At 46.6% G+C, this 12,488-nt stretch overlaps 1 protein-coding gene across 2 annotated transcripts in view; it reads right to left on the minus strand.

Annotated features, from left to right (window-relative positions):
• Window positions 1–5,202, minus strand: part of OAS3 (2'-5'-oligoadenylate synthetase 3) — a 32,470-nt gene extending 27,268 nt beyond the window's left edge. For both annotated transcript variants that reach the window (XR_012518338.1, XM_003932233.4), the window contains exons 1-2: window positions 4,967–5,202; window positions 885–1,167 (exon numbers count right to left, since the gene is read on the minus strand). Coding sequence is in view for 1 of the 2 variants with exons in the window: in XM_003932233.4 (XP_003932282.3) it covers window positions 885–1,167; window positions 4,967–5,143 (460 nt within the window). In the remaining variant the exon portion in view is untranslated. The remainder of the gene's footprint in view (window positions 1–884; window positions 1,168–4,966) is intronic.
• Between the last annotated feature and the right edge of the window lie 7,286 nt (window positions 5,203–12,488).

A 12,488-nucleotide genomic window follows, 5' to 3' on the forward strand; every position in this document is an offset into this window, starting at 1 on the left:
GCTAGACATTCTTGCCTTTCTTTTTTAGAAGAGTCTTACTCTGTTGCTCAGGCAGATAGATCGTAGTGGCCAAATCACAGCTCACTGCAGCCTCCGCTGCCTGGGCTCAAGCAATTCTCCCACCTCAGCCTCCCCAGTCGTGGGACCACAGGGAGGCATGCACTGTTACACCTGGCTATTTTTTAAAATTACGTGTGGAGATTAGGTCTTGCTATTTTGCCAAGGCTGGTCTTGGACTCCTAGGCTCAAGCGATCCCCTCACCTTAGCCTCCCAAAGTGCTGAGATTACAGGCATGAGCCACAGCGCCTGGCCACGAGGCACACTTCCAAGTTTGTTACATATATTAATGCATTTAATTCTTCTGACAACTCTATAACATTATCATTATCCCCATTGTTATTATCCTTATTTTACAGATGAGGGGACAGAGGTATATTTTTCATCTTAACTTGAGCATAGGTATATTACGAAGAAGAATGCAAAAATCACATTAATGTTTTCAAGATATAAGACAAGATTTTGCAGAACTCTGGTTTTGTCCCCAGACCCCGACTGCTGGCCACATGTCTACTTGGCTTAGCTTTTGGGAGTATTTGTGGAAGGGTTGAGAAGTAACCGCTCCAGGCAGTAGCTGAAGGAAACTCCGAGATGCCTGTGGGAGGACCAAGTGTCTTGACAGCAGGACCACAGATCCAGGAGGATGTGGACTTTCTCTGCCTTTGTCTAGCACAAGTCTAACATGTTTGGTACACAGAGTGAGGCTGAGAGAGGGGTAGAGGATGGCCCAGGTCACACAGCAACGGTGGCTGGGCTAGAATTGGAAGCCCTCTGCTATTCCCAATGATCTTGCCCCCAATCCTGGAATGGTCCAGGAACCCCTCACCCAGGACATCGAAGGCAGGCACCAGGCTAACATCCATCCAGTCCTCAGGATCTCTGGATGTCAGGCGGAACTCCAGGGCCCCAGGCATGTGCTGTTCAGGAAACTCGAGGCTCAGACCAGGGACTGGGCTCTGCCACCAGGATTCCAGCAATGTCCGCATCTCACTGAGGATCTCTGCACGAAGGGCCCTCTGGTCCTCATAGCTCTTGAAGCAGTCGAGGAAGATGACAAGTTCCAAATCACATCCACCCTTGAGAGCCGTGCCCCGGCCAGAGGAGCCTCCCTAGGCAAAGAAAGGTAACTCAGAATTCCACACTGTACAATTCTAGTGCCCTTGCAGCCTGGCAGGCAACTTGAGCGAGGCGAGTGTGCTGGGGAGAAATTGTGGCCATAAGGCTGTAGGCATCGAAGCCATGTGCGGGAATGTGGGTCCAGCAGAGCCAGGTTTGAGATTTCAAGAGAAGCAATTTTAATATGTAAACCCATAGTTTTTCATTTTTGTTTTTTTCCCATAGAAAGAGGGTCTTGTTCCGTCACCCAGTCTGGAATGCCATGCCACAATCATAGCTCACTGTGGCCTTGAACTTCTGGGCTTAAGCGATCCTCCTGCTTCAGCCGCTCAAGTAGTTGAGACTACAGGCACATGCCACCATGCCTGGCTAGGTTTTACGTTTTTTTTTTTTTGTTTTTTTGTTTTTTTTTTTTTGAGATGGAGTCTCGCTCTGTCACCCAGGATGGAGTGCAATGGCACAATCTCGGTTCACTGCAACCTCCACCTCCTGGGTTCAAGCAATTCTCCTGCCTCAGCCTCCCGAGTAGCTGGGATTACAGGTGCTTGCCACTATGCCCAGCTAATTTTTGTATTTTTAGTAGACACAGAGTTTCACCATGTTGGTCAGGCTGGTCTCAAACTCCTGACCTCATGTGATCTGCCTGCCTTGGCCTCCCAAAGCGCTAGGATTACAGGCATGAGCCACCACGCCCAGCCTCCACTTTTTTTTAAGAGATGGGATCTTGCTATGTTGCCCAGGCTGGAGTACAGTGACTATTCACAGACATGATGGTAGCTCACTGCAGCTTAGAACTCCTGGGCTCCAGTGATCTTCCCACCTCAGCCTCCCAAGTATCTGAGACTATAGGCATGCACCACCATGCCAGGCTAAATCCATAATTTTTGTTTTATTTTTATTTTTGAGACAGTCTTGCTCTGTTACCCAGGCTGGAGTGACTGGCACGACCTTGGCTCATTGTGGTCTCCACCTCACGAGTTCAAGTGATTCTCCCACCTCAGCCTCCTGAGTGGCTGGGACCGCAGGTGCGTGTCACCACTCCCACCCAGGTAATTTTTGTATTTTCAGTAGAGATAGTGTTTCACTATGTTGGCCAGGCTGGTCTGGAACTCCTGACCTCAAGTGATCTGCCCTCCTGAGCCTCCCAAAGTGCTGGGATTACAGGCGTGAGCCACCGCGGCAGGCCTAAATCCATGATTTTTAAATGTTGGCAACTAACTTTTGAAAAACCCAAGACCACAGGTAAAACAAATTCTGCTTTGCAGAACATATGTTCACATTCTTTGCTCAGAATGGGTACAGAACTGCGGTATGACTCACTGAATTTCCGAGACCTGTCTGGTCAGCGTTTCTTTCGGCAAAGCTTCCAGCCTAAGGATTTGTAAACGAAACTCCTAAACATTGCCAGAGCCACTGCTCTGCATCTGGGATCTGACATCTCTAATCTCACTTCCAACACAAAACAACTGTGATGTAGTTACACGTGGTTGCAGACATGGGCAGTGAGTCTCAGAGTGGTGAAATGAGTTACACAGCCAGTAAACAGCAAGAACAAGGATTGAGCTGTTGATATTCACTTGGTGTGGCTGGCAAAGTATTAAATATCAGGAAAAGTTACAGACTGTAATCTCAAACCTTTTGGAAGGCCAAAAGGTTTTATTGAGGCATGCTGAAGGCAGCCACCTCATGAATATTAGCATAGGAAAGAGATAGAGAGGATGAAAGGCCTTCCCAGGTTAAGTCTGTTTACCCCACAGCCCTTTGTTTCCACTCTTACTATTTACTCATGTAAATTCTGTGCTGGGTGGTCCTCTCAGGGAAAGATCAAAGGGGAATTACCTGTTGGTAGTGTTTACTCTGGTCCCAGAACCTAACATTTTTATCCTTCATAAAACTATTCTTTTAACCATGTCAATTATCCACAAGGGTGTTAACTTAGCACCTCTGTTGTAAAATCCTGATGGAATAAATGTGTGGACGGACAGAGGGTCTGGGTCGATTGGTTGCATTTCACCCTCTGAAAGCAGCCAGCGGCCATCCCTAGCCCACCTGTATCACTGAAGCAGGTGTGAGAGAGCATTCATTCATCCATCCATTGTTGAGCCGGGGTCTGCAGGCCAGGCTTCTGCAGGTGGTTGTTGACGTCTCATTGAGCCCTCCAGGAGTAAGTCTGGCCCTAAACTGGGACCCCTATTTATCCCGATGATTATGCCAGGACTTTTACTTCCAGTTCCCACAATGTGGGGCCTGCTGACAACGTGGGAACAGGGACTATTACAGGCTGGCCACCTCCTGCACGTTCTGCACACTCTCATCTCACTGAACCTTCCTCATCGCCCCGGAAGGAAGGTACCATTATGTGCTCACTTTACAGAGGAGGAAATGAAAGCACGGGGAGATTGTGCCAGAGATCCCTCCTCTGCACCCCTTTCCAGGGAAGCTAAGGATGCCAGGGCTTTCTCTTGCTGCACAAAAATCTCTCCTGTCCATCTCCGAGGTAGAAACAGGACTTCACACCTCCTTGGCTACAAGTCTCTCCTCCTCCTTCCCTACCTCCCAAGCTGAGAGCCAGCCCCAGCAAACCACTAGGTGCTCTGAGGCCATCTCTACTCTGTTTTCACCCCCTCCCCTGACAACCTCCAAATCTGCTCTGTCACACCCAGGTTCCCTCGACCACTCCTGGCACCCCCAAATTTACCCTGAGGATAAGATAGTTCATGACTTGCCTCTTCCCTGAATCTGCGAGTGTCCTGGGGTCACAGCGGCATTGTGGCTGTATTGAAGTGACAAAAAGTGACTTGGAGCCTGGGCAACCTGGTGAAATGCCATCTCTACAAAAAATGCAAAAATTACCTGGGTGTGGTGGCTCACACTTGTAATCCCAGCACTTTGAGAGACAGAGGCACTTTGGATCACTTGAGCCAGGAGTTCCAGATCAGCCTGGGCAACAATGGCAAAACTCTCTCTCTACAAAAAATGCAAAAAATTAGCTGGGCACGGTAGTGTGCACCTATAGTCCCAGCTACTTGGGAGGCTGAGGTGGGAGGATCACTTGAGCCCAGGAGGTGGAGGTTGCAGTGAGCTGAGATTGCACCACCACACTCCAGCCTGGGTGACAGAGCAATACCCTGTGTCAAAAAAAAAAAAAGAAAAGAAAAGAAAAAGAAAAAGAAAAAAGAAAAAAAGGAAAGAAAAGAAAAGTGACTCAGAGCAGTAGTTTAGCGTCTAGCCTCAGTTTCCCTATCCATAAAACAGGTACAATAATACCTACTTCACTGAATGTGGGGATTAAATGAGATAATACTCATTTAATGAGATAATTTTCATTGGTATTTGGTAATGTCTCAATAAATTGGGCTATTCTGGCTATTATGGAGTATTATTACTTCTGTGTCCTTAGGGTCTGGCATAGCCTGAGGCCCATGGTCTGTTTGAATGCCTGGGTGAGTGGGTGAACGAAGGGATGACAGGCAGCCTCTGAGAGCCCAGATGCAGGAATCAGGCTACTTGGGTTTGAATCCCGGCTAGGCCTCTTACAGAATTGGACACATCACTGTGCCTCTCGGTGCCTCAGTTTCTCCATCTGTCAAGCGGGGGTTAAGAGTACCTACCTGGCTGGTATGTTCAGGGCACTTAGCACAGGGCTGGCACATTGGAAGTATCTGGTAGAGAAATGAATGAAAAGCGCACAAGCCGTATAAAACCACCCCCACCGTAAGGCTATGTGAGGCTTAAGCGTCCTCCTAGGACTGTCCCCTTTGGACACATAAAGAGCCTGAGGTGGGACCTCACCTTGACGATTTTCAGCACCCGCGGGACAGCGGCACCAGGACGGCCTCGGCGCGCTCTCAGGGCAGCGTCCAGGGTGCCCAGGGAGCGCCGGGTCTTCTCCACGAACTCCTTCCGCGGCTGCAGCCTGCTGGCCACGAACCCGTCCAGCGCGGCGGCCCGCGTGCCGTACACGTCCATGGCAGCCCGGCTCAGGTGCCAGAGGAAGCAAGGCTCCGCCGCCGCCTCTGGGTTTCGGGTTTCGTTTCCTTGCGCGGCTCTCCCCACCACGCCCCCTCGCTGGCCCCGGCGTCGGCCGGAGGCGGGGGTGCGGGGTGCGGGGTGCGGCGCGGGCGGGGGTGCGGGGGGCGGCGGGGGTGCGGGGGGCGGGGGACGAGGGGCGGGGTCCTAGGTCCTCAGTCCCGCGCGGGGCGTGAAAGGGGGACGGATGCTGGAGACCCTGCCTTCCCCAGCTTCCTCTCCTCCTCCCGGAAACTTACGGAAATTCCCCGCTTTCAGTTTCGTTTCTCTCTAGCAGCTCTGGGACCTGGCACCCATTTCCTGGTCCCCTTTCTAGCTACGGCTTCTTCTCCTTCATCTCCCCGCTTCCAGCCGTCCCTAATCAGCTGTCGCTGCCCCCACCAGCTCCAATGAACTAATCACAACCTAATAAAATGTCCGGACAGCAAAAAGTCCACAGAACATATGAGTATATATTGAGTAACGTACTCTTGAGTATTTCAGAAAAGTACAAGTTTTACACGAAAAAACAAAGTCAGGATTTAATAAACGGATGACTCCTACCTTGCTCTCTGGCTGAGGGTTGCGTTCTAAACACTGCTCCCACCACCAGTGATAAGGTACACCTGGAGAATCTCACTGACTCCTCCCAACAACCATGGTGTAGGTGCTATTATCATCACCCATTTGACAGATGGAGAAGTCAAGGTAGAGAGGAACTAGGTACCTGTCCAAGGTAGCACAGATGCAAAGTTGTCTGGCCGGATTAAAACCCAGCCCAAGTCCACAGCGCTGCTCTCTTCAGAAGCCAGCTCTTCCTAAATAATTTATGCCTGTAATGCAATTCCAATAAAAATTCCATTTTTGAAAACTTCAAACACGTGATTGTAAAGTCCGTCGGCAAGAATTAAAAATTATTTTGGAGGAGAAGGGAGGAAGGAAAGTCAGTCAGTTTAGAATGGTACCTTGCACAACAATACTACGTATGAAAACATGACAAAGCTACAGTAGGGAAATATCCTCTTGGAACTGGCACAAGGCTGAGCAACTGTAAGCCATAAACTGCAGAGTGGAGCTTTGAATCCAGGGCCATTGCGATTCTGTCTTCATGGCCTGACTCCTCCTTTTTCTGCTTATTTCCTGCTGCTTCTCCACCCAGGTTCCCAGAGACTGCACACCTGAGCTCTCCGCCAGGTCTGGCCCAAGCCATAGCCTATCTCCTTCCTCCCCATTTTATTAAAAAACTCAATGGTCCTCTGTTCTCTCAGCACCGGGACTCAGCGTTTACTCTAGCTCTGAATACAATTCAGGTAACACACTTAGCTAGTGCTTCTCAAGTCTGCACCTTAACTGAAAGGAAATAGGATCAGAGAGTGAATTTCAGAGGTCATGGTCAATGTGAGGGAGAGACACTGGGTCTGTAGTATGTACACACAGGTAATGTTTTGAGGAGTGAATGCTGCATCACTTGGACTATTCAAGTATGGGCAGGAGACTATTTTGTAGGCCAGGTGTTGTGGTGGGGATTTAAGTCAAGGAATTCAGCAATGATTTTCATGCTTGCCCATTAATCATGATCTTGGAATTCAGCAATGATTTTCATGCTTGCCCATTAATCATCATCTTCCTGAGTCACAGGCCATTTTAGAAACTTTTCATTCAAGATGGTGATTGAACACACACTCAAGATCCTATTAAAATAGCAGCAAAGACGTGTTAAAAGCGTGTTGGAAATCAACAGGGTTGGAAACTGAGAAAGAGTGCAGTCACGGGACCAGGATGTTTGAGGCATTTTCAGAAGATGAAACTCAGAAGGGTCAAGATTGGGTCAGGAAAGTGGACCGAACACACGCACAAGTCTTCCACGTCCATCCCAAGCCTCTAGAAATGGCGGGAAAGAGATGGAAAAACTTTAACAGTGTTGCTGGGTTCTAAACAGAGGTACCCTGGGTGAACTGGAAACTGAGATCCCCGAAAGAGATACGGGATTGGATGAAGGAGGAAATTGCAGCCAAAACACATAAAGGAAGGGTGCCTATGCAGAGTGGAAGGGGCTCTGAGGAGCTGCAGGCTCCAGGGAGTGGATTTGAAGAGAGAAATTAAATAATAACAATGGTCTGTAATTGCTGCATAATAAAATAAAGTTTACTGTGTTGTACAGTGTTTAATATAGTATCTCCTCCTCAGCTCTGCTTATGCAAAAATATTAAACTGCCTTCCTGCAAACCATTTAACCCTTATTTATCCTGCCCACATTCTTAACAAAGTTCCCAGGCATCTAAAAATCCCTGCTTTTCTTACTCTGGTTAGCTACAAGATCACAAAACAGATAGAAACTGCAAAATGTGTTTCTCAAGAATGTTACTTTTCAATGTAAAGTACATCACAAGACATGTTACACATTAATTAACTGTTCTTTGTTCTGGTGTCTGTAAACCTGTTAACTACTACGTCGTCATCCTGAATGTATAAAAGGTAGCCCATTTTCTCTGTCCTTTGCTCAGTTTTCAGATGCAAATCCACAGAGCCGGTGCACCTAAGTAAAATCCTCCTGTTTCACCCATTGGTCTCTGCGGTCTCCTGATATCCACAACAGATTGAAGGAGGAGAGACCCTAGGTTAATGGTCATGGTTGTCAGTTGTGCTGACATAGTAATGGCAGCCTCTAAGGACATGTGATCTCCTGCTCCAGCTTTTCTGTGTTGAATAATAGGAAGCAGAAATGCCTGTCCTGGGAGGGAGCAGTGAGGATGGGGCAGAGAGGCAGGGAAGTGCCCAGCATACCTGACCACATCTGGAAAGAACAGGAAGCCCTGTGTGCAAAATACTTGTCCCTGGCACTTCTTCCTTCCTCACCTCTGACTCCAGCAGCAGTAAGAAGGTACTGACTTCACAGGGAGACAAGCAGCACATCCCCAGTGAGCAAAAAGCACACATCCAAAGTTGCCAAATTATTTTGGGAGATTGAACACTACAAACATTAAAACTCACATGTAAGGACATGGAAATAATCAATAAAGGAGAAGGAGCCTTCTATGGTCTGAATTTGTCCCCCCAAATCTATGTGTTAGAAACCTAATCCCCAGTGCAGCAGCTGGGAAATGGGCTGTAGCAGGAGCTGTTTGTGTCATGAGGGCTCTGCCCACATGAACAGATTACGGCCTCTGTGAAAAGAGCTTGCAGGGATGAGTTCATTCTCTTCTGCTTTTCTGCCATGTGAGGACATGGCGTTCCTCCCTCCACAAGCCACCACATTCTTCAGCGTGCCATCTTGGAAGCCTAGAGACCAGGCCTTGATCTTGCACTTCTCAGTCTCCAGAACTATGACAAATACATTTCTGTTCTTTATAAGTTACCCAGTCTGAGGCTTTCTGTTTTAGAAGTACAAATTGGACTAAGACAGTCTTAGAAATATATAATTAACATCCTCAGAGGGATTGGATATTATATCCATTATAATTATTCATTATATTCCTAATTATTCATCATACCCACAAAATAAGAACAGTTAAGAAAATCAATAACCACCACCATCACATTGGAAGTGAAAAAATAATGCAACATAAAACCAAAGAAGAACAGAAAAACCAAATCTTCTCCATAGATAGGCTGAATATATACAGTTTTTTTAATATCTGAAGATAAAACTGGTAAACTGGAAGATGGAACGGAGGAAATTACCCGAGATTACAGGAAAGCAGGACATAGAGAAAAAAAGGTATAAAAAACCACTTATGAGATGTGGAAGACAGATCCATTCCTTATTCTTACAAATATTTATTGAGGCCGAGCGCAGTGGCTCACGCCTGTAATCCCAGCACTTTGGGAGGCTAAGGCGGGTGGATCACTTGAGGTCAGCAGTTCGAGACCAGCCTGGCCAAGATGGTGAAACCGCATCTCTACTAAAAATACAAAAATTAGCTGAGTGTGGTGGCAGGTGCCTGTAATCCCAGCTACTCAGGAGTCTGAGGCAGGAGAATCCCTTGAACCCAGGAGGCAGAGGTTGCAGTAAGCCAATTCACACCATTGCACTCCAGGCTGGGTGACAAGAGGGAAATTGCGGCTCAAAAATAAATATTTATTTATTTATTGAGTGTATGGTAGGCACTTCTCTAGCACGGAACATGTGTGGTGAGTAAGTGAAAGGCCCTTGTTCTCATGGAATTTATATTCCTACAAAAGAAGATGGACCAAAAAAGTAATAAGCAAATAAATGAGAAAATGTTGGATTCACGGCTAGATAAAATCTTAAACAGAGGAGTTTTTTGGAGGGTGCTTGCAATAGGTCACCCACAGTTGTGGGTGTAACAAAATGTCTCAGAATATCTGTTACACATTCTGTTACTATTGTCAAACGTATTTATTCTTGGTTGATCCAGTAGCAAATCATCTGCTGTTCTCCTTGGAAAACGATTGTTTGTTGCCTATATATAAAAAGTGCCAGTGGCCACCTGCAGGTACTCCCTCTCATTTTGCCGGTCTGCTTAGGCCGACTCACTTATCACTGTGTACTCGCCTGGGAAGAAATTGCTGCTGGTTTCTTTTTGAAAAATAGTCTTTTTTTTTTTTTTTTTTTTTTTTTTGAGACAGAGTCTTGCTCTGTCACCCAGGCTGGAGTGCAGCAGTACAATGAATCTTGGCTCACTACAACCTCTGTCTCCTGGGTTTGTGATTCTCCTGTCTCAGCCTCCCGAGTAGCTGGGATTACAGGCGTGTGTGCCACCATGTCTGGCTAATTTTTGTATTTTTAGTAGAGACGGAGTTTCACCATGTTGGTCAGGCTGGTCTCAAACTCCTGACCTCAGGTGATCCACCTATCTTGACCTCCCAAAGTGCTGGGATTACAGGTGTGACCATCGCACCTGGCAGAAAAAGAATCTTCGATTGCCTCAAAAGAATAAGATGGATGCGTGGGTGGATAGGAGGAGGAAGAAATTGAAGATGTGTAATCAAGCAAGTGCAGTAAAATGTTAACTGTAGAATCTACCTGGTGAGTATGTCGGTGATTGTTCACTGCAAAATTCTTTCAACGTGCCTGCTTGGAAATTTTTCTTAATAAAATGTTGGAATAAACTGGCACACCATGGCACACGGGCTGCATCTGGTTCAGCCTCTGCTTGTTTTTATACCTTTTTTTTTTTTCAGACAGAGTGTTGCTCTACAGCCCAGGCTGGAGTGCAGTAGCATGATCTTGCCTCACTGCAACCTCCACCTCCCCGGTTCAAGCGATTCTCCTGCCTCAGCCTCCCTAGTAGCTGGGATTACATGCACTCGCCACCACACTCAGCTAATTTTTGTATTTTTTATAGAGATGGAGTTTCAACATGTTGGCCAGGCTGATCTCGAACTCCTGACCTCAAGTAATCCGCCTGCCTTGGCTTCCCAAAGTGTTGTGATTACACGTGTGAGCCACTGCACCCAACTGTTTTTGTACTTTTTAATGTGTTTAAATGGTTAAGGAAAAAAAGTCAGTAGAAGAACAATAAAAAAGAAGACTATTTTGTGATGTGAAAATTATGAAATTCAGTGTTCATAAAGTTTTATTGAAATGCAGCTACACCCATTTATTTATGTATTGTCTATGGCTGCTTGAATGTGGCAACAGCAGAGATGAAGAGTCCAACCGAGGCTGGATAGTCCAAAATATTTACTGTTTTACTATTTGCTATTTACTACCTGGCCCTTCAGAAAACCTGGGCCCATCTAGCAACTGCTGGGCACAGAGGCAGCACTTAACGATAGCTGCAGTGATTCTCATGTCACAGTTCTGTTTTGTTCTTCTACATCAGCACTAAGAAACCTTACTCATGACACCTCTGATTTTCTTTTTCACTTTTTTTTTTTTTTCTGAGTCAGAGTCTCACTTTGCTGCCCAGGCTGGAGTGCAATGGTGTGATCTTGGCTCACTGCAACCTCTGCCTCCTGGGTTCAAGTGATTCTCCTGCCTCAGCCTCCTGAGTAGCTGGGACTACAGACATCCATCACTGCGCCTGGCTAATTTTTGTATTTTTAGTAAAGGCAGGATTTCACCGTGTTAGCCAGAATGGTCTCAATCTCCTGACCTCGTGATCTGCCTTCCTTGGTCTCCCAAAGTGCCGGGATTACGGAAGTGAGCCACCATGCCCGGAGGACACTTACGATTTTCAAAAATGATTTTATTTAATCAGCTGGCAGTACACGGGGGACTAAGAATAGGAGAAGAGTGAGGTTCAAGGAGGGATCAGTTGACAAAGGAGGGAATGAGAGTACGACAGTGTGTTCTTCCAGGAGGTGATGCCACTTGAAGTCACAGTGCTTGAGAACTGCATAATAGACTGGAGATGGCAGATTTCTATGATCCTTCATCACAACTAGGAATCGTTTGCGTTACCTCCATTTGACAGATTATGAAACTGAGGCTCAGAGAAGCTAAGTGACTTGCCTGGGACTGTACAGCAAGACAGGGCAGGGAATATGCGCCTATGGAGCTTAATTAAATGGACAAGGAAGCACTGAGGCATCAGGGTAGAGATTAAGAGCACAGGCTTTGAAGGCTGGCAGTTTAGGGTTTGAATCCCAGCTCTGCCACTCACCAGCTGCAAGACTTTGGGCACAATGACTTTAACCTGTCTGAACCTCAGTTCTCTCATCTGTGGCAATGGGAAGTAATGCATTCATAGGCTTAGCAAAGTGGCTGGCATCAGATAAGCACTGAGTAAATAGCAGTCGTGTTGTTTGTATTACTTTTATGTTATTGTTTTTATGATTATTGTTAAGATTAAACCATAGCATCCTTTTCAGTCATACACAGCTAACTCAAGACTGAGGTCCCACTATTTGTGTGAATCTACCTTGTATTTTTTTCTTAAATTTTATTTTTTAATGACACAGAGAGAGAGACACAGAGAGAGAGGGAGAGACAGAGACAGAGAGGGATAGAGAGACGGGGAGAGAGGGAGGAAGAGAGGGAGTTCACTTGTGTGCGTATGGGGGCATTGAAAGCAGAGCTGGAAATAGGTGCTAATTTTAAGTAGGGAGAGAAGTTGGTTGCAATTAATTTTACAAGATGTCTCTTTATTATTGAAGATTTTCCTTGCTGTGATTTCTGCCTCCCTAAGCAACCTGGAAACTATAGGATAATGAGGCTCCTCTTGTCTGTGGCAAATTCACCACGTGTTCACTAATTATTGGCATCGTGCCTTCTGCCAACTGGTGTCAGGTTCACCTGAAAACGTAAAAAGGAGAGTGAGCTCACTCTCATAATAAGGAGCCCGTCTGGCCAGAGGGCATCAGGGAGAAAAGCCTGTAGAAGCATCTCCACTCTGGC

Source organism: Saimiri boliviensis, chromosome 7 (assembly GCF_048565385.1).
Source record: "Saimiri boliviensis isolate mSaiBol1 chromosome 7, mSaiBol1.pri, whole genome shotgun sequence".
Lineage (NCBI taxonomy): Eukaryota > Metazoa > Chordata > Mammalia > Primates > Cebidae > Saimiri > Saimiri boliviensis.